At 32.9% G+C, this 22120-nt stretch overlaps 1 protein-coding gene across 2 annotated transcripts in view; it reads right to left on the bottom strand.

Annotated features, from left to right (window-relative positions):
* LOC136026541 (2-hydroxyacyl-CoA lyase 1-like) overlaps nt 1-22120 on the bottom strand; it is a 63055-nt gene that overhangs the window by 26494 nt on the left and 14441 nt on the right. For both annotated transcript variants that reach the window (XM_065703224.1, XM_065703223.1), the window contains exons 2-3: nt 12635-12861; nt 1813-1994 (exon numbers count right to left, since the gene is read on the bottom strand). In XM_065703224.1, coding sequence (XP_065559296.1) covers nt 1813-1994; nt 12635-12861 — 409 coding nt within the window. The remainder of the gene's footprint in view (nt 1-1812; nt 1995-12634; nt 12862-22120) is intronic.

Below are 22120 nucleotides of genomic sequence, written 5' to 3'. Positions count from 1 at the left end.
TTTAGTCATAAAATGAGCAATTAGTATTCTATTATTAATACCTTCCCAGCCTAAACAAGGCTTAGCAGCTTCCTTATTCATCATGAGCCCTACTCCCTGTCTATGTACCCCATCCTTCCTGCCTGAGTAAACAAATTCTATGTCACCTAATTTCATGCTTCCTATCCCTGGGATATGAGTTTCTGAAACTCCTAATAAATCCAGTTCAAACCGTCTGAATTCGTCAGTCAAAATGTCGATGCGACATTCATTTTTTAACGTCGTAACATTCCAAGTTCCAATTTTCATGTTCTTTAAATCTTTGAAATTATTTTGGCCTCAAGAAAAGCAGTGATCCCGGATACCAGTGCAGGATGGGGACCAACATATCTTCTCAAGTCTACACCGAAGCGCTTAAGCCGGCTTAGAACCGGACAGCAAGAAGTCCCTGGGACCTCCAGTAAGTTGGAGGCTTTGTGCAATCCTGGGCCCATCTTGGTCACAACATGGTTTTCAGCACTTGGCGATGCTCTTCTATCAAAAAGAGTCGAAATCCTGCACAGACAGTCCCAAGCCTATTACCTCCGACTCATTATATATTCATGCCTACAAATATTATGCTACTACGGGGAGGCAGCCACTAATAGATAAATTAGCTAGGAAGAGGTTTTTCAGCCCGAAAACGCCCATCAAAACAAACCAAGCCCGGAAAAATATCCAATAATCAGAATCCCGTATGAGTGCTGTGTTGTTTACTAGGCTATAATTTCCTCGAGGTGTGCCACTCCTCAAGTGGGAAAAATTGACCGCAAGTTTCCCAGTCTTGCAGGTACCCCGAAAGGGTCGAGGCAGCCCTTTACAGAGGCCGTTGTCCATAAATCTGGATCTTACGCCCTACCGCAGTTGTCCTCCTATAGAGGATCCTCCCACGATGGTGTTCTGCTTCACCATGCAATTTAACCCATTACTGGGAGAAGGTTTGTAACGGTTTCATGAAAACTGAATACCTCTATGTCCGGCACAAAACGCAAAAATTTAAAAGATTATCCGACAAATTAGTATCCGGGAATGCAATTCATTCGAATCAATTATGTAACCTCAACAAGTTATGGCAAGACCGCCCAATCAATTCTACACTGTGTTGCCAGAAAAAACTAAAAAGTTTATTGTGGACGAGACAGGGTGATGATTTAAGGTGCCGCATTGCATTAAGCCCTTTACACAGTCAGCTTGATTGTCTTCGCTATTATTTCCTAGCCTCCTTCTATTAACCTCTCAAATGTTGAGTACGAAAATACAGAGTTAACTACCCGAAGAGTTAAAAAATCAGCTATACTCCACAATTAAACAATTGAACCGCATCAGCAGCGGGGAAAATCATTAAAATATCAAATCAATGATAAATTTGGAAGTCTGTATCACAGTTTTCTTTGTTGTTGCCACATTGAACAATGGAGAAACAAATAAGCGAAATAAATTAGTCAAATTTGACAGCGCTTTTCGGCTGTAAAAATGCATTAAGTTATTTAGTGCCGTAATTTTAGTTTATTTTTTGTCCGAGTGTCACTCATTTTGGCACCCACTGCTACCAAAAACTACACAGTTACATAACTACATATTAAGATTTTTTTTATTGAAAATCGAGGTGCTGATTTTTCCTTACTGCATAAGTTTTCACTTTGTCGAGTCAGAATAAGAGCGATGTCCTTTTCCTTATCTTTGGTACCCTAAGATTTCTCCAATACGATTAAAATAGTCCATAAATCTTATTTTTATCTGATATCATCTGTTCTGACACATTGGTACTCCCAAAATTTTTTTTTAAATAGTTACCTGGCCTTCCATAAGTGGACAACTTGACTGCATCAGCAACAAATCTTGGTATAGAGGATAAATTTGGTGGCCTTGCAGACATCTTACAATGGAGCCTGCTAGATTCAACTTGAAAGCATTCCTGAAATGCTCCCAATCGCTCTTGGGCTTGATCCGAGGAGCCACCAATGACAATAACCGGCCTAAAACCCGATACACCATATTATTATTACAACCAGGTAGTAGGAAGGTGCAACGGTTATGCTTCCGGTTTAATTCAATTAAGATTACTAAACTTTAGTCTATTTCAGTCTAGCTGAACAGAGTTCAGAGTCAACACTATAGGCTTGACTTGATAATGAGTTAAGTGTCTGCCAAGTGTCGTTTTTATCGACCACTTTGCATGGAAGGGGTGGTCAGAGAAACTTAGGGGGGAGCTCAACGGATTGTAAATCACAAGTTTTAATGCCCTTTTTCAGAATCGAAGATAGGGGCTGGAGTTGGATTTGGATGGTGGTTGTTGCCCTTGGGGTGTTTGGGAGAAACTACTTTTTTTTGTTTATATGTTTATGTAGGCAATCGCTAGGCGTTAGCAAAAATTAATTCTTTTTCCTAGCGTAGTGATTTATATTTTTAATGGTTAATAATTCTGTTTATTACATTAAATGATGGTAAAAATAAACAAAAAGTATATAAAGATAAAAAAAAATAAAGAACAATCTCAATACCTAAAACAGTTGTAAATTAAGTCATATGATAATTATAACTTAAAACGGACAGAAATTACTATTTGTGAACGTAAATATAAACGAATAAAGATTAAAATAAATAATTCAGTAAGACTTATAACGAGCAGAAATTACAAAAAAAAATATTCCGACTAGCTTCCTCTTAAAGCCGCTAAAGATTAGTGTCTTTAACGCTTTACTAAACATTAAATAAAAAAAAAACAAGTTTTGTCAACTGAAAGTAAGGAGCAATATTCACACTTAAAACGAACAGAAATTATTAAGTACATGAGGGGATTCGCCCCCTCGTCAATACCTCACTCTTTACGCTGAAGTACAAATTTTGTTCCAGTTCTTTAAGAATGACCCCTGAACCGCAAAGGCCGTTTGATTAGAATAAGTAGCGACAACATAATTACGTCCACCGTCCAGTAGCCCCTTCGAATCCCAGTTGCGATACTTTTTTAAGCTTCTTCAAGATGCAGGTGAATGTTATGTAATAGGGAATGCTTTCTAAGAGATGCAGATGCATGTTCCGTGATAGGGAATGTTCAGTTATGCAAATATTACTAACTGAGGAGGACACGCTCGTGGTTATTACGTAATGACGATGCAGAAGTGGAATGTGACGAAATCTTACACGTGGGAGTTATGTAATGACGGGGGCACATTTTGGGATGTTACATAATGACAGTAAACACGTCGGATGTTACGTAATTACATCGCATATGTGGAAGGATACGTAATGACGGTACAAACATCGGTGTTATATAATACTTTAAGAGATTTTTTCTTCGGTTCTTTTTTCTTCCAAGGCGTTTGTTTTTTCCTTCAGGTTTTCGTTTTTTGTCAAGACATTTTTTTTTTCAAGGGGTTTTTTTGGACTTTTTGAGATTTAACTTTCTTTCAATAAGTTTTTCTCAGAGGACCTTTATGTTCCAAAGATTTTATGTTCACATTAGAACTCGAAAGGGATTCCCCTTCCACGGATATTCCCCTAGAAAGCTATGGGATTCCCCTTCGACAGCTGGACCAGCAATCTATTCATAATATTATGATTCGGGAAAAAGATTCTACGAAATAACCTATTTGACACATGCAGAAATCCCTGTATCGCTTACTAGAATGATTAAGCTATTGATTGTGTTTCCTACGACTGGAATAATTGAGATGCTGGGGGGAAATCAATTACTAAAGTTTGCTTATATTTGAAGTGAACCTGCTTGCTAAGTAATGCTTTAGACGGGTTTTATAAACCCAGACAAAGCTTCTCAGCTTCTTACCGATATGCTCCTAGCATTTTCAGCGGTCCTTCTTAGAGAATTTCTAGAGATGTTTACTTAGCGAATGTTTTAAACTTGCTCAAAACATGGGAAAATACTCCTTCTTAGAGTATGTTAAGAGACGTTTTTTTAGAGAATGATCTCAGTTTGCTCAAAAACATAGGAAATAACATGTGACTTTATTCTATATTTGTTCATTGTTCTTGGTTTATTTTTTCTCTATTCCTACCGTGTGCCACTCAATGGCTGACACACAGCACCCTCTAGCAGGTATTATCGAAAAAATGGCATTTTTCAGGCATTTTCCTACAAAAATATTCGTTTACACTAGAATCAATCATTTAAACTTAACGGAAAAAACAATAGCGCTTCTTCTGATGACTCCTAGCAATTGAGGCCAGCGTGGCGCAATGTACCACATCCCGATGACACCCTCTGGGAGCAAATCATCACGCATAAAAGGGTTTTCAACCTTTTTCAAACAAAAATTAATTCATGTACTAAAAAATGACAATTGTTTTTATTTGAACCGCTGAAACTTGCCATTTCATTGCTAGATTTCGAAGTTCCATCTCCGCAGGGCATTTCTCCGCAAAAATATTCGTTTGCATTAGGATCGATTATTTAAACTTGATGAAAAAATCCATATTAACGTTTCTTTTAATGACTCCAAGCAGTTGAGCCAGCGTGACACAATGTGCCACCCCTAAAACATGCTCCGGCGCACATTCTATGAAAACACGAATTCTTATTACAAAATTCTTATTACAAAATAATTATTACAAAACAAAAAAAACATTCTTAGAAATTACAAATACATCCTAAAAGATCATAGATTCGTCTTACAAAGTACAAAATACTTATTCCAAAACAAAAAAAATAATTCAAACAGAAAATACATCCTAAGAAATCACGAATTCTTATTACAAAACCAAAATATGTCTTACAAAACAAAACAAAAAAATTCTTATCAAAAACAAATCCTAAATAATTCTTTTAAAAAAATCTGAGATTGTTCTTACTAAATACAAAATACTTCTGACAAAACAAAAATACATCCTAAACAATTACAAACTGTTCCTACGAAATACAAAAATACTTTTTTTAAACAAAAAATACTTCTTAGAAAAAAAATTCTTATAAAACGAAAATACATCCTAAAAGATTAAAAATTACAAAATGCAAAATACTTTTCACATAATAAGAAATAATTCTTAAAAACAAAAAAAAATTCCTACAAGATCAGAGATTCTTCTTACAAAATCCAAAATACTTCTTACAAAACAGAAAATATATCCTAAAAAATCACCAATTCTTATTTCAAAATAAAACACCTTGTATCAAACAAAAAATACTTCTTACAAAACAAAAAATACTTCATACAAGAAAAAAAAAAATAATTCTTACAAAACCAAAAAAAAACATAAAAAAATCAGATTGTTCTTACAAAATAAAAAATACTTCTTACAAAACTAAATATACTTCTGACAAGGCAATAAATTTCAACAAAACAAGAATATGTTCTAAACAATCACAAACTGAACTTACAAAATACAAAACACTTTGTTACAACATACTTGTTACAAAAAGAAATACTTCTTACAAAACAAGAATAATTACAACCAAAAAGATTACAAATTCTTCTTAAAAATACAAAAGACTTCTTACAAAACAAAAAATAATTCTTACAAAACAAAGATACATCCTAAGAAATCACAGATTCTTGAAGGAAAAGTAATTCCTACAAAACGAAAATACATCCTAAACAATCACAAACGGTTCTTACAAAATACAAAATACATCCTAAAAAATCAGAGATTGTTCTAAAAAAATACAAAATACTTGCTAAAAACAAAAACACTTCTTACAAAGCAAAAAAATAATTCTTACAAAGCAAAAATACATCCTAACAAATCACAAATTCATCTTGCATCATACAAAATACTGCTTACAAAACAAATATACTTCCTAAAAAATCATTTATTGTTCTTACAAATACAAAATACTTGCTACAAAACAATAAATACTTCTTACAAAGCAAAAAAAAACATTCCCACAAAACAAAAACAAATCCTAAGAATTCACAAATTATTATTACGAAATATAAATAAAATACTTCTTGAAAAACAAAAATGATTCTTACAAAACGAAAATACACCTTAACAATCACAGACTGTTCTTACAAAATTCAAAATAACTCTTACAAAGCCAAAAATAATTCTTACAAAAAAACACATCCTAAGAAATCACAAATTTTTCTTACGAAGCAAAAACTAATTCTTAAAAAACAAAATCCAGCCTAAACAATCACAAATTCTTCTTAAACAATACAAAAAAGTTGCTTACAAAACAAAATAATAAAACTTATAAAACAAAAATACACCTTAAAAAAACAGAGATTCTTCTTACAAAATACAATATATTTCTTACAATAGAAACAAAAAACTCCTTAAAGCAAAAAATAAATCTGACAAAACAAAAAATATATCCTAAGAAATCGCTAATTCTAATTACAACATACAAAATACATCCTAAGAAACAAAAATACATCCCAAAAGATCCAAATTCTTCTTAGAAAATACAAAATACTTCTTACAGAACTAAAAATAATTCTCATAAGACAAAATTACATCCTAAGAAATCACAACTGTTTCGCAAAATACATAACACACCCTAACAAATCAGAGACTGCTCTTTCAAAATACAAAATACGTGTTACAAAACAAAATAATACTTCTCGTTACGAAACAAAAAATAATTCGTACAAAGAGAAAATACATCCTATGCAATCACAAACGGTAGTTACAAAATATAATATAAAAACTAAAAAATCAGAAATTGTTCTCACAAATTACAAAATACTTGTTACAAAACAAAATGATAATTCTTAAAAAGCAAAAAGTAATTCTTACAAAAGTAATACATCCTAAAAGATCACAAACTATTCTTAAAAAATCCAAAATACTTCTTCCTTCTTCCAAAATAAAAGTCTTATAAAGAAAAAATACATCCTAAGAAACCACAATATCTTCTTACAAAGCAAAACTAATTCTTACAAAACGAAAATATATCCAAAATAATCACATACTATTCTAACAAAATGTAACATACTTGTTACAGAAAAAAAATTACTTCTTACAAAACAAAAACAATTCTTACCAAACAAAAAATGCATCCTAAAAGATCACAAATTCTTAATACAAAATACTTGTTACAAAACGAAAAATACTTCTTACAATGCAAAAATTCATTCAAACAGAAAAAGAAAAATACGCCCTAAGAAATAACAAATACGTCTTACATCATACAAAATACTTCTTACGAAACAAAAAATAATTCGTAAAAAACAATACATCCTAAAATTAGATTCTTATTAGAAAACCAAAAATACTATTTACTAAACAAAAACAATTGTTACAAAATAAAAAATACATCCTCAAGGATCGCAAAATCTTATTAAAAAATAAAAAATACTTGCTACAAAACAAAAAATATCTTTTACATAGCAAAAAATAAATCTTACAAAACAAAAATACATCCTAAGAAATCACCAATTCTTATTACAAAATACAAAATACTTCTTACGAAACAAAAAATAATTCTTAAAAAATTAAAATACATCTTAACAATAAAAAACTGTTCTTACCAAATACAAAACCCTTGTTACAAAATAAAAAATACTTCTTACAAAACAAAAAAAATCAAACCTTACATATCAGAGATTGTTCTTACAAAATAGTTGTTACAATACAAAAAATACTTCTTACAAGGCAAAAAATAATTCATACAAAACCAAAATACACCCTAAACAATAACAAATTTTTCTTACAAAAATACAAAAAAAAACTTGATACAAAACAAAACATATTTCTATAAAACAAAAATACATCTTAAAACATCAAATATTCTTCTTAAAAAATACAAAATACTTCTTGCAAAACAAAAACAATTCTTACAAAAACGAAAATACATCCTAAAAGATCAAAAATTATTCTAACAATACAAAATATATCTTACGAAACAAAAAATAATAATTACAAAACAAAAGTATATCCTAAGAAATCACAAATTCTTATTGCAAAATACTTCTTACAAAAAAAAAATAATTCTTAAAAACAAAAATACATCCTAAGAAATCACAAATTCTTCTTACGATACAAAAAATACTTCTTACAAAGCAAAAACAATTCTTACAAAAATGAAAATACATCCTAATAGATCACAAATTATTCTTACAATACAAAATACTTCTTAAGAAATAAAAAATAAGTCTTAAAAAGCGAAAATACATCCTAAGAAATCTGAAAATCTTCTTACAAAGTAAAAATAATTCTTACAAAACAAAAATACAATCTATGAAATGACAACGCCGAAGCAAATATAATTCTTAAAAAATAAAATACATCCTAAACAACCACAAAACCTTCTTACGGAGCAAATATAATTCTTACAAAACAAAAATACATCCTAGACTATCACAAACGGTTCTTACCTAATACAACCCGAAAATCAGAGATTCTTCTTACAAAATACTTTTCACACAACAAAAAAAAAATACTTCTTACAAAGCAAAATAATTCTTACGAAACACAAAACACATCCTAAGAAATCACAAATCCTTCTTATATCATACAAAATACTTCTTAAAAAACAAAAAATTATTTCAAAACAAAAATACATCCTAAAAAATCAGAGATTGTTCTTACAAAATACAAAAAAAATTATTACCAACAAAAAATACTTCTTAAAAAGCAAAAACATAATTCTTACAAAACAAAAATACATCCTAAGAAATAAAAAATTATTATTACAAAGTAAAAAATACTTCTTACGAAACAAAAAACAATTCTTACAAAACAAAAACACGTCTTAAAAATTTTAGACTGTTCTTACAAAACAAAAAATACTTCCTAAAAAAAAAATCTTACAAAACAAAAATAAATACTAAAAAATCAGAGATTCTTATTACAAAACAAAAAATACTTCTTACAAAACAAAAACAATTACAAAAACCACAATAAAAACAACTTGCTACAAAACAAAAAATACTTTTTACAAAGCAAAAATAATTCTTACAAAACAAAATACATCCTAAGAAATCACAAATTCTTCTTACAAAGCACAAAATACATCCTACAAAATTAGAAACTGTTCTTATAAAATACAAAATACTTGTTACAAAACAAAAATACTTCTTACAAGGCAAAAAATAATTCTTACGAAATCAAAATACACCCTTAGCAAACACAAATTCTTCTTACAAAATGGCAAAAACTTCTTACAAAACAAAAATAATTCTTACAATACAAATTTACATCATAACAAATCACAAATTGTTCTAACTGAGCAAAAATTATTCCTACAAAACGAAAATATGTCCTAAACGATCACAAACGGTTCTTACAGAATACAAAATACATCCAAAAAAATCAGAGATGGTTCTTACAAAATACTTCTTACAAAACAGAAAAATATTTCTTATAAAACGAAAAATACATCCCAAAAAATTAGAGATTCTTACTACAAAACACGTCTTTAAAAACTAAAAAACACTTTCTACAAAGCAAAAAATAATCCTTACAAAACAAAAGATACATCCTAGGAAATCACAAATTTTTCTTACAAAATACACAATACTTCTTACAAAAAAAAATATCCCAAAAGATTACAAATATTCATTACAAAATACAAAATTCTTCTTACAAAACAAAAATAATTCTTACCAAACAAAAATATGTCCTAAGAAATCACAAATTCATGTTACAAAACAAAACAAAAATAAAACAAAAAATAATCACAAACCCTTTTTACGAAACACAACATACATCCTAAAAAATCAGAGATTGTTCTTACAAAATACTTGCTACAAAACAAAAAATACTTCTTACAAAGCAACAAATAATTCTTACAAAACAAAATTACATGATGAGAAATTAAAGATTTTTCATACATCACATGAAATACTTTTTACAAAACAAAAAATTCTACTAAACATAGATACATCAGCTAAAAGATCACAAATTATTCTTGCAAAATACGAAATAATTCTTACAAAAAAAAATAATTATTACAGCATCGTTATTACGGAATACCCACGCGGGTGTCACCCTCAGTTATGTAACATTTGCATACCTAAGCATTCCCTATAACGTAACATGCACCTGCATCCTGAAGAAGCTTAAAAAAAAGTGTCACGACTGGAATTCGAAGGGGGTACTGGACATATGAAGTAATGATGCTGTCACTACTAGAATAAATAGCTCTTTTGAAAGTAGAAATAAATATAGCGTAAAGAGCAAAGTTAAAAATTAGAAAGATTAGAAAGCATTTTTTAATTATATACAGGGCAATAACACTTCCTAAGTAAAGAGCGAAGTGGGGTCTTTGTACTATTTTTCTTTCTTTGAATTTCCAATCGATTGAGCCCCCTTTGAAGTTTCTACGACAACTCCTTCCATACAAAGTGGCTTGAGGATAAAGAAACAAAATACGTTTTAAATATTTTCTTTTTTACAGCAACATCCACAATCTTTTTTTCTTTTCAGTTATTTTAGTTATGTTTTCTTTCAATACGAGAAATGAAAGCACATTGCTGGAATTAAAAATGTTTCAGGAAATCAGAAATGACATTCGGGTGACACAGGGGGGGGGCATTAGACCTCCTCTTCTTTATGGTAATTTCTGTTCATTATAAGTTTGACTAGTTGATCTATTGAAATTCTGTACGTTTTGGGTTCCATTTACTTCCCCTCGTCTTTGATGTCATGTAGCTCTTTACTTTTCTTCGAAAAAACTTTTTAATGGAATTTTTTTAGTTAATAATAAGTATAATGGTGCTACGGTTACCAGACAGTTTTTTTTAAGTTTTTCACATTTTGGATTAGAAAAAATCTTTCTTATTTTTACATCGTTTCTTTCCTTTCTTGGGGTAGAGGTATTATTTTCTTTGACCTCTCAACTAGAATAAAGTACTGCCATAAATAATCAAATTTTAATCACGAATTGGGGGAGTTAAGGCCTTTTTGTGTGATCAAGTCAGTAATTTACTACAACTACAAACAACTCACTGCAGCACCAAGCCACCTGAGGACAACCTAGCTACACACACTCCTCCTCCATCCCAATTCAAGCCCCTCCCCCTTTACACCCTCCTAGGAAGTTCCCATTTCCTCTAAATTCTTCTTTATGACATCCTCTCACCCCAACCATGGATGACCTGCTTTCCATTTAGCCCTAACTGGTTGTCCAAAAAGGACAATCTTCAGCAATCTGTCATCGTCCATCTGCAAAACGTGCCCTAGCCATCGCAGCCTTTCTCTCATTATAGCCATAGAAAGCAGGATCGAACACCACTTTTCGTACAGCCTACTGTTTGAAATACGATCATCTAGCAAATCATCCTCCGCTTTTCGGAGCACCCATGCTTAGGAGCCATATTTGACCACTGTCATAACTGTAGCTTCCAATATTCTAATCTTGATTTGCAGACTTTTCTTCCTATTTTTTCGATTTTTTTTTTTTTTACTGTGAAGAAACACTGAGACTTATTGAGCCCTACCCCTACACTGAGAGCTATTTTACTTTTGACATTCACTGCTCCCATTGTCTTTATGAATAATGCTAACAAGGTAAGTGAGGCTGTCCACCTGATCAATCTTTTCGTTACCCAACAATACCTTTTTATCTTCACTTATTCCTAGCCTTAGTGACTTAGTTGTTTTAACAATAATTTGTCTGAAGGTTTAAGCATCTTCAAGATCAACATCCTAATATTACAAATAATCTCAATTTAGTAAAAATTTTTGCAAGTTTTAAGATATTTCTATCTTGAAGAATTATATTGTGAAAATTATTATTTGCTGGGATTTTTAGAATGATGAATAAAAATTTTAAGTATTTAATTTTATTTTTGCGCCCTTGCACTCAGCCTCCTATGTTGTCCCCTACCTTGTAGATGTTTTTGTTCCTTGTTATTTTGACATTCTTCTTTTTTTATATAGTTGATTATTACTAACTTGGTCCCTGGTCAGTCACTGGCCATTTATTCATCATGTACTACGGTCGGCAATCTTTTCTGAATATTAAATTAAAGCCATTTTCAGCAACTTTCTGAAACAAGCAGCTCAAGATAAACAGTCTTTTTAAGGGAAAGGATTCAGTAAAAACGAGGTCAAGCAATTTCTGATCATTCAACAAGCATAAAACCTCTAATGACATGTATTTCATTCACTTCTGTATCAGTTAAATCTGTATCAGCAAAATTATTTATATTAAAATTTAGGTCACTATCTAACAGCTTTTTCAGGGGGGGAAAAGCTTTTTTTGGTTTTGCTTTAATGAATCTGGAGACCCAAACGCAAATGATTTTTTTTATGGCAGTAACCTATTTATCGCCAGGAGAAAAAATCCAAGGCAACTTACCTGCTTTTCTTTATAATTCTGAATCTTAACATTTTATACAAGGCATCATTTGAAGCACTGATTTTACCACCACTCAAGGGGGTAAATGCCCCCTCTGAACATAAAAAAAAATAGATAGTATATGACTAGGAACAACCTTGGGAAAAAACATGTTGTTTTTTACCCACAAGCTTCTTATCAGGTTTAATTGGAGGCATAATTAAATCAATCCTCCCCCACCCTCCATAAGAGGTTGACCTAGTATACCTCTATCAGTCAATACTTTCTTTTTTCTAACAGAATAACAGAACATTGTTTCCTATAATTGTTATAGGCAACAAATGGTTTGTTGGAAATACACATTTAATAGTTGTTAAAAACCAAGGCTAATAATTTTAATGAACAATTAAAAAGGAATTGTTGAATACTTACCAACAATTTGATTGAGCATTAGACATTCCCCCAATTACATGTAGAAGGCCTGGGCCTGAGACAGTAAGGCAAACAGCTGGCTTTCTAGTAATGTAGCCAATTGCTTGTGCAGCATAACAAGCAGCTTGTTCATTCCTAAAGCCAATATATTTAATACCCTCCAGCTGGAACGCCATTGCCAAGTCTATAACAGGAATACCCACAATACCAAAGGCATATTGAACTCCCTAAAATAGAGAATTGAAAATTGGATGAAAAGGATAACAATTGCTTTATTTGTTTACATTTATTATATTACTTATTTATGTATTTGTCATATTTTATTTAAAATATGCTTATTGTCACTGGCGGCAGAGGGACAGGGAGGTGTTTTTTCTGGATTTTTCTTGCGCCATCATTCCTTTTTTTTCTTTCATTTACTTTGTTTTAAATAAATTTGTTAATTGGGTCAATTATTGGCACCCTTGTCACATGTCCCCTCCTGATTTTGCTTAATGAGCTGTCACAATAACATTATATACCTGTTCATCGCCAATGGCACCCTTGTTACATTAGCCCCCTCCCAAGACTTTGCTCTAGATCCGCTCTTACATTTATTATATTTGTTTGCATCCTCTTAGAAAATGCTTCAGCTAAAATAAAACCTCTAATTCAGGTCGGTTTTAAAAATATAAATTATGAACTGCTAGATTTTGGTCCCAATTCAGCAATATTTTGGGTCCTCTAGGACACTCCTGTTGATGAAACATTCAAAAACAGCTTGAATTATTTACATAACATCAGTACTCAATTTGCCAATCACCACAAAATCAAATGATTATCTTAAGTTACTTTGAAAAAAATGTGTACTATAATGTCATACTTAGTGTAAATGATAGATATCAACAAACCTGGCTTTAAGATAATGAGCATTTTAATACAGCTGCCTACGGCATTTATGTCCACTGGGTTAAAACTATATCATAACTGATTGTTGCCATATTCAAGTTTATGATGATTTTTTTTAGATAGAAATACTTTTCAGTTTACGTACAAATTATCAAATGTCATGCATATTTCGTAACTTAAATTCTTGGCCCGACTCAGGTATATTTTTGCCCCCTAGGGCAATCCAGTTGACGAAACATTCAACAACAACATAAATAACTTAAGTAACATCAGTACTCGACACGCCTAATAGCACAAAAACAAATTACCTTGAATCCAGATTTTTACTATCACTAGTGATTGCCAAGTTCAAATTTATGAAAAAATAAATTAATAGGAAGTCATAAATGTGAAATATAAAATGGCACTAATCTAAGCTTATGCTGGTTAAAAATAATAAAGAAAACAAACTAAAAATACATAATAGTTCACATCTAAATATGAAAAAAAAACATTCAATATATCCCAAATAGATGGCAGTAATAAGTGAAATGTTAGAACATTAAAACAATAATTCCAGAAAAGGAAAAATAAATAGTTTCAATACCTGATGGATGTTGTTGAAATTATTCAATTCTATGAGAGTGAAGACTTTACTTCCTAGCAAAGGAGGTTTCCCTTTGCTAGGAAGGAGGTTTCCCTTTGCTTAGGAGGTTTGCTTCCTAGCAAAGGAGGTTTCCCTTTGCAGGAACTATTGGGCCAAGTGACAGCAATTTTCAACTTTTTTGTACCAAAGCAAGGACTAAATTCCATTAGCTTATTTTCAATATTATCAGTCTCGAATCTGTTAAGAGACAAAGGTCCAATAGTTGATGTTTCCTAGCCTACAATTGTCAACAAAATTCTTAACAAACTTTATGATGGACCATAAGCAAATGAAAAATGAGCATAGCTAATGAAATGGATGATGAAGAAGGTTTCTTTATGTTTTAAATAGATCCTCTCTCATATCCTTTTTAGCATAACACACAAGTACCAAAATTTCTTCCCCTATGGAAATTCAAAAAAACAAAACTCTAATAAAATTCTGAAATTTGGAATGCCTTATTTTCCATGGGGAAGGGTTTTCTAAAGGGGGGGGGGGTATTTTGCAGGTGGTATTATCTGGAAGTATTTTCCTTGGGGCAGGGGGGGGCGTATTTCCCGGGAGGATGTAATAGCAGAAGGGTAAATACCTAGAACCAAAAAAAAACACAGGCATCCAATCACAGATTAGAGAAAACAATTTTGCTTAAAGTAGTGAAAATGTTCAATAATTATGTCTCCAGTGATAACAAAAGCCTTTACAGCCTCTGGTGCAAGGACAGTAAATTATTCAAGTTGCCTGTTTCTTATGTATAGGTTTTACTATTACAAAAAGGGGGCTTGTTTGACTCTAGATGGCCCAAAAAATAGAGTATTAGGGTGAAACTTTCACAGAATGTTGAGGGCGAAATTCAACTAAATGAAGACATTATTTGCATGCAGGCTATCAAAGGGGCATATCTCCAATATCTTAGGAATTGCTAAGATTATAAGTTAAAATTTTTAGGGTGTGGTTGAACCAAACAAAAAGACACTATGTGGATCCAGGTTGTCAAAAGAGCATATCTGCAGTATCTCAGAAACAGCTAAGATTTTGAAGCTTTCAGAGCATGTTAAACTAATCAAAAGACACTACGTGCAGTTAAAAGGCATATCAAAAATATCTCAGGAATCGTTAAAGAAATTTACTTAAACCTTCAGGGAGTTGAGGGGGATATTGAAGAAAAAGTAAATACATTATGTGCTTCCAGGGACATCTAAGGGTACTAAATTGAAAATTCTACAAGATGTTGAAATAAATCAAGGGCACTATGTGCATCCAGGCTGTCAAAGAGCATATCTGGAATATCTCAGGAGCAGTTAAGGGTTGCAGTTAAGCAGTTGAAATTTTCAGGGAATGTTAAGAGGGATATAGAACTAGATCATATAACACTATGTGCATCCAGATTGGCAGATAGGCATATCTGCAATATTTCAGAAACATATGAGCGCATATAGCTGAAACTTTCAAGGAACATTGAACTAGATCACAAGACACTATGTGCACACTCATCACTCAGCAGTCAACAATTTGACCTTTGAGTTAGAAGTAATTTTGTAAAAGTCTTTTTTATAGACTATGAAATCAAAAAACCCATCATAAGCTCTTGCTTACTTCTACAAAAGTAGACACCTTTGCTACTATTTTGGAGGCTTTTGAAATTTCCATAGAACTACATGCTTCAACTGCCTTGAATAAAAGATTTTTTTTAATTTCCTAGGATAACTACCCTAAACTGCAGCTTGGGGCAATCTAAGGATTCCTCCTTGTGAAGCTCTAAAACTAACGATTGAAGTTGTTTTCTAGGTTATTTAGTGACCAGGTTGACTATAATACCTTCAATATTTTGACTATGACTGATTTCAGATGAAGTTTGGATTAAAATGTACTGATCATAAACATGGGCAGTAGATTACTAATACTGGATATGATTTAGGCCTCAATAGTTGAGATTAGCTGATAGCTGGAACCAAGATAGGCCTCCTTAGGACTGGCTGACTAAAATCTAGGAAAACTTATCTTTTGACATTTAAACCTAAATAAAAGTTAGCATAAAATCCCATATCACTTAAATAAAATTATTCTGCTTTACAACACTTGTCTTAGATTAAATCCATCCGAAATTGATTCCATCTGTGATTTAGATACTTTGATCCTATGTCAAAGATTGGACTGCATTTTATAAGATTGAACTCAAGCTTTAAGTTTACTGATTATGAGTGCATTTAGCATATTCAGCATATATGACTTGGAAAGAAATTAGATTAATTCTCTGATTAATACAATACTGAGATAGAGTTATAGAGTTCTCTAGTGCAGAAAAAAGCAATAAAGAGTAGAAAGAGCTGTATTGGTAACAGGCAGCTTCTGCACTCACAGTTCATTCAAGCCATCCAATTTTTCTGTTCCTTAATATTTTATTGCTTTGTGTTATTGCATTGGTTATCTGTTAACTAAAAGTATAATAACCCTTCATAATTGTATAGCAGAAAAAAAAGCTCTTAATTAATGTAAAGATCATGTTAATGTTAAAGGAAAAAAAGAAAGAAAGGCAAATTCTACTTCTTGTCATCCCTAGACATATAGTTATTGGATCTTTCAGCTATGTTAAGCAAAACAGCCATTTCAAAATTTTGATTGTATGACTTTGGGGAAAGGGACGTGTGAGGAGGACTAAATGCCCTCCTTTCTTTTTCTTCACTTAAAGAGAGGACAAAAAACTTTTACATTTGTCTATTTTAGACCTCTGCAAATCTTCTAGGACCATTGGTTCAATATAACCACCCCTTGGGAAAAAAACATGCATCTGTGGACATCTGGAAAAAAAAAAGTAGATTTTGCAGATGGGAGTGTGAAACCTAAATAGTAGGGTTCTCTGATATGCTGAACCTGGTGGTGCATTTTCATTGAGATACCTTAATTTTTAGGATAAGTAAAGGAGAAGATTTTTATTGCTGTGAGCCTGTTCAAATAAACCATCAAACAAAATTTCCAAAAAAACTATGCTGTAGGAATTCAAGAGGACTACTATCAGGAAAAAATAAGCTGTTTCAGAAAATCTTGAGAAGTTTCTGAGTCCAGGCCCCCTGGACTCAAATTAACTTGGTAACTTGGTTACTTACTAACTTAGTTACTTTACAAAGTAACTTGGCACATTAGCTTACTTAGCACACCAAAATCAATCAATCACAGCAAACAAATAAGGCTAAATGAATAGCAGAATGTCAGCAGAACAGCAGAATGTCTTGCTAATGGTACTGGCAGCATGCTGCTGAAACTTTTCTTGATGGCAGCATAATTTTCATAGGCAAAGTATCACCAATAAATCAGAAGGTCCACTAGGCATACATATACACAATGTTTTTCCATTTTTAAATTTGAAGAAAGGGGCATTTTTTACAGAAACTCAGCATATATTCCCTTGGCTTGGAGTGAAATAAGGACTTTTGAACCTGTTGAATCACTCCTTGTGATGACAGTTGCATATGTGGTTGATTAGATTCTGGTGCATCCCAGTCAAATCTCCATGGTTTGCCACTACACTCAGCATCCAGACAGCATTTGAACACATCTGTTGATTCAGCAGAAACAGTGTTCTCCTTGAGGTTGCTCTAGAGGTTCACAATTTGGTTTGAGAAGAACCTGCCAACTAATTACTGCTCTTTGCAATCAGAGAATAAATTCATAAATGCTTGTAAAAAGCTAGCGAGTTTTGTGAAGGGAGTTTCAAAGCGTCCAAATGCTTGAGTTTTGATTGCAGGAGACTTTAATTGTAACTTAACAGACAGTTCATTGCCAAGAACTCAACTCCTTCTGAATTCCCTCCCCCCTTCCTACTCAGTTGCTGACAAAACAGAAACTTTCACGTTTATTGGTGTCCTGTCAGTAACTTCTAACCTTGATCATTTTATTGCATCTTTCCCCTGTGAAACTGTCAAGGTAATTTGTGATGGCTTTTATTCAGATCACCTTCCAATAAATTTGAAAATAAATGCTTCATTTCATGCCCCTAAACAGCCAGATAAAAAGTGGTTTTATATAAAAGACTGGAAAGAAGTTAACTGCAAGATGTTTTGTTTTGAATGTGACAGAATATTAAATAAAATAAAGGTACCCTTTCATTTGTTGTGTGCGCATGTGGGCCTTAGTCAAAAAGAAATAGCCATCAGACTTACCACCTATCTAGCTGAAATTAACCATGCATTAAAGTGTGCTGAAGCTTCAGCTGTCCCATGCAAGTGTATTAGGAAAGGCTCTCAAGTTCAGGGTTGGTCAAAAAACCCTTCCCTTATTTTCATGTGCAAGTCTTCTAAAATTTGGCTGAATATTTGGAAGGATTGCGGCAGGCCTAAGTCTGGGACTATAAATGGTTTGCGGCTACGTTCTAAATGTTTTTTGCTAAAGTGTTAAAAAAAAATAGGGTTGATCTTATTGAGAAAAACGCTCATAAAATTGCAGAGAGCCCTTCAAAGCTCTGGAGTTGTTCCTTATCAATTTACAGTTGGTCAAATAACCCCTATCCCAAAAAAAGGCAAAAAGGATTTTACTGTGTGTAATTTGTTCCAACCTATAACAGTTTCTTGAACTATTTTTAAATTGTTTAAGTCAGTTATTTTGGATGAAATTGCTTCTAAATGTTATGTCCCATCCCACCAGTTTGGTTACCAAAAAGGTATTAGCTGGGAGCATGCCCTTTTTGCTTTAATGAATGTTCTTGCTGATGCAGAAAGAAGTAGATCCCATATTATCCTTAGTGCTTTAGATGTTGCTTGTGCTTTCGATTCTTGCATTTTTTCCCAAGTTTTATTTGAAGCACATAAAAGAGGGGTAAATTTTTGTATAGTAAAGTGCCTTCTGTATATGTACCATCACCTTAAGGCAAAGTTAAAGGGGGATCTTCCCTTTTTGATATCTTGAAAGGAGTACGTCAAGGTGGCCTTACCTCACCTTCTTTATTTAATAACTCCGTTTTAAATGCCCAAAATTCTGTTAATTTTAGTTGTATTCACCATGGATTTAACTTGTCTTTAATAACTTTTGCAGATGACGTTTTGAATCTAAGCCGTACTTTTAGTGGATGTGAAAACGCGTTTAATCAGCTTTACAATGAATATAAAAATATTGGGCTTTCTTTCAATGTTGAAAAAACTGCTGTTGTAGCTTTCAATCTTAAAGAGACAAATGGCCCTATTTTTTTATCTTTAGCTAATGTTCAAGTCCCCCTTTCTAAAAAATTAGTTTACCTTGGAATGCCTATTGGAAAAAATATGAAAGAAACTGTTAAATTATCCCTTGAAAATTTGAAGAAAAAACTGAGAATTGCTTATGCTTCAATTGTATCTAATATTAAACACATTGATAAATTCAATCTGGTGAAAATTTATAATAGCCTAGTTGTACCTCATCTCCTTTCTCTTTGTCCGGTTTGGCAGTTTTTTAGTGAACCTCAGAAACTATCTGTTTGTAGAGTATATTTTTGTTATGCTGAATTCTTTCTCAGTTACCCTCCTTGGACTAGAAATAGTTACTTAATGAACAAATTCTGCCTAGTTTCTCCTACATCTATTATTGATAAAAGGCTTCATGATTTTTGTTCTTCTATGTTGATAGTGTCTCACCCATGGTCAGCATTACTTATTTAATCGTTTGTTCATGTTGATTTGTATTTATTGGTAGCTTGTTTTTATTTTATTTTTCTCATATTACTCCATCTTAAGGGCATTCTGCCCTCTTTTTTGTAGATGGGTTATAAATAAATTGATTGATCTAGTCCTTTCATGAAGTTTGCAGATTTTTTTTGGGTGTCCTTGTGTTATGTGAGAGGGGTTGATCTCAAGGAGCTCATTTTCTTGATTGCTAGAGAGGAGTTTGTGCACCAGAATCATGTCCCCATGTTTCCACCTGTAGACTAAAGAGGGGAGGTTGAGTTTCCTCAGCCATTCACTGTAGGGCTTGTTTTCCATACCAGCAATCAGCTTAGTGGCCCTTTGTTGGATTTGCTCAAGAACTACCTTATCCTTTTTGAATCAACAGGTGGCCAGGATGGTCTCTAATCTTGGTCTTACTAGTCCTTTGTAGAGCTTGGTGATTACAAGTCTACTTTTGCTGGTAGTGCTGTGTTTAATGATGCCTAGGGTGCTGCTAGCATTGACTGAGATCTTCTATGAGTGGGAGCTGATATTCAACTGGGAGTCTACAACAACTCCAATGTCTCTCTCCTCCTGAACATACTCTAGTATGTGGTGACTCCCAGGGTTTTGGGTCATAAGGTATTGTTGCTTGGGGTTGTTGCATCAAAAGTGTATGACCTGGCATTTTTCAGTGTTGAATTCTAGCAACCATCTATATCAGTTTGGAGGGATTGTTGAGATCAGTTTGGAGGGCAAAAGGGGTGTTGGCAGGACCTATAAGTTTTGAATTGTCCACATAAAGAGTGGTTTTGTTACTGGCAATAAGGGCTAGCTTATTTATGTATATATTGAACAGGGTAGGGCCTAGGATTCTGCCCTGAGGGACCCTGCTGGTGACTTTGACTTCATCAGAGAATCCATGACTGTTTGGTCCTGTGGTCACTTTCACTTGCTTTGTTCTGTCCCTCAGAAAATTCTCAGTCCAACTGATCACTTGTGGATTAAGAGACAGGATATGCAGCCTGTGAAAGAGGTAGCAGTGACAAACTTTGTCAAAAGCTTTGGCTAGATCCAGCAGGATTATATCAAAGGCATTCCTTTCAATATATTTAGGTATATATAAGAAATGAACACTATAGGCCTATTTGGAGGTAAAATTCTAGTTAATTGACTTCTTGCTATCTTGGAAAGGGTTTAGGCAAGGAAAATAAAACTTTCAGGGATGGGTCTACAGGCTAAAGTTTGTCCTGGGAAGGTATTTTAAAGTACCCACCTCCACTCCTCCTCCCTCTAGAGGGCCCTGAAATTTGCCTACATGACAGGTCTATACCTATTGAAATTTTGACAAAACAACATTTTACCTTAATTTTCAGTTACTAGTTGCTTTTTTGCTGCCTTTAGTTCTGAAAATGCAATTTCTGTTATTTGAGTAGAATTTTGAACCATATCAATGGTTTTTTTCAAAATTTAGGAAATGTATTTGCATATCTTTAAAACCTTACAAAATGGGATTAAGCAAAGTTATGAAGCTGAAAACAATTTTGTTGCACTTCAATTAAGCAGAAGATGTATTTTGCAATGTTTCACATTTATAACACACATATTGTTAAAGGTCATCAAAATGCCATGTAATTCATTTTGGCAAAAATAACAAGCATCATAAGTATTTCCTTCAAGACAACTTCCTTTCTGCTGTTTCTGATGAAAGAGATCTTGGGGTTATTCTAGATCATCAATTAAAGTTTAGCAGCCATGCTAAGTCTGTTTCATCTTCTGCAAATAAAACCCTTGGTATCATAAAAAGAACCATCTCCAGCCGACACCCTAGAGTTCTTATGAAGTTATATAAGGCACTTGTACATCCACACCTGGAGGTTGGAATGTCATTGGCAGCCCCTTTCTTCAAAAAAGATAGGAAGTTGCTTGAGGATGTCCAGTGTTGTGCCACTAAGATGGTTACCAACATGAATAAATTTCCATACAAAGAAAGACAACATCATTTGAAGCTACCAATCCTGACATACTGATGGAAAAGGGGTGACATTATTTTAACCAAAAAAATCCTCTCTAAAAATACCCTTCCCAGTCTCTTTGCAAAGCCCTTGTATTCTGGTACTAGAGGACATTCTTTGAAGCTCTCCATGCAGCATTCCATGAGTAGACATAGAAGCCACTTCTTCAGCCAAAGAATCATCAATATGTGGAACCAGCTCTCTGAAGAAACAGTTTCTGCTACTTCAATTGACATGTTCAAGTCCCACCTTGATAGGGGATGGCTCTGCCAGGAGTTCCTTTACAATTGGGAAGCTGCAGAGTCCTCCACAAGAGTCTAATCTAACAGCCACAATCTACACCAAATGAATT

Source organism: Artemia franciscana, chromosome 4 (assembly GCF_032884065.1).
Source record: "Artemia franciscana chromosome 4, ASM3288406v1, whole genome shotgun sequence".
Lineage (NCBI taxonomy): Eukaryota > Metazoa > Arthropoda > Branchiopoda > Anostraca > Artemiidae > Artemia > Artemia franciscana.
The sequence above is the reverse complement of the archived record's forward strand: the minus strand, read 5'-3'. Positions and strand labels throughout refer to the sequence as shown.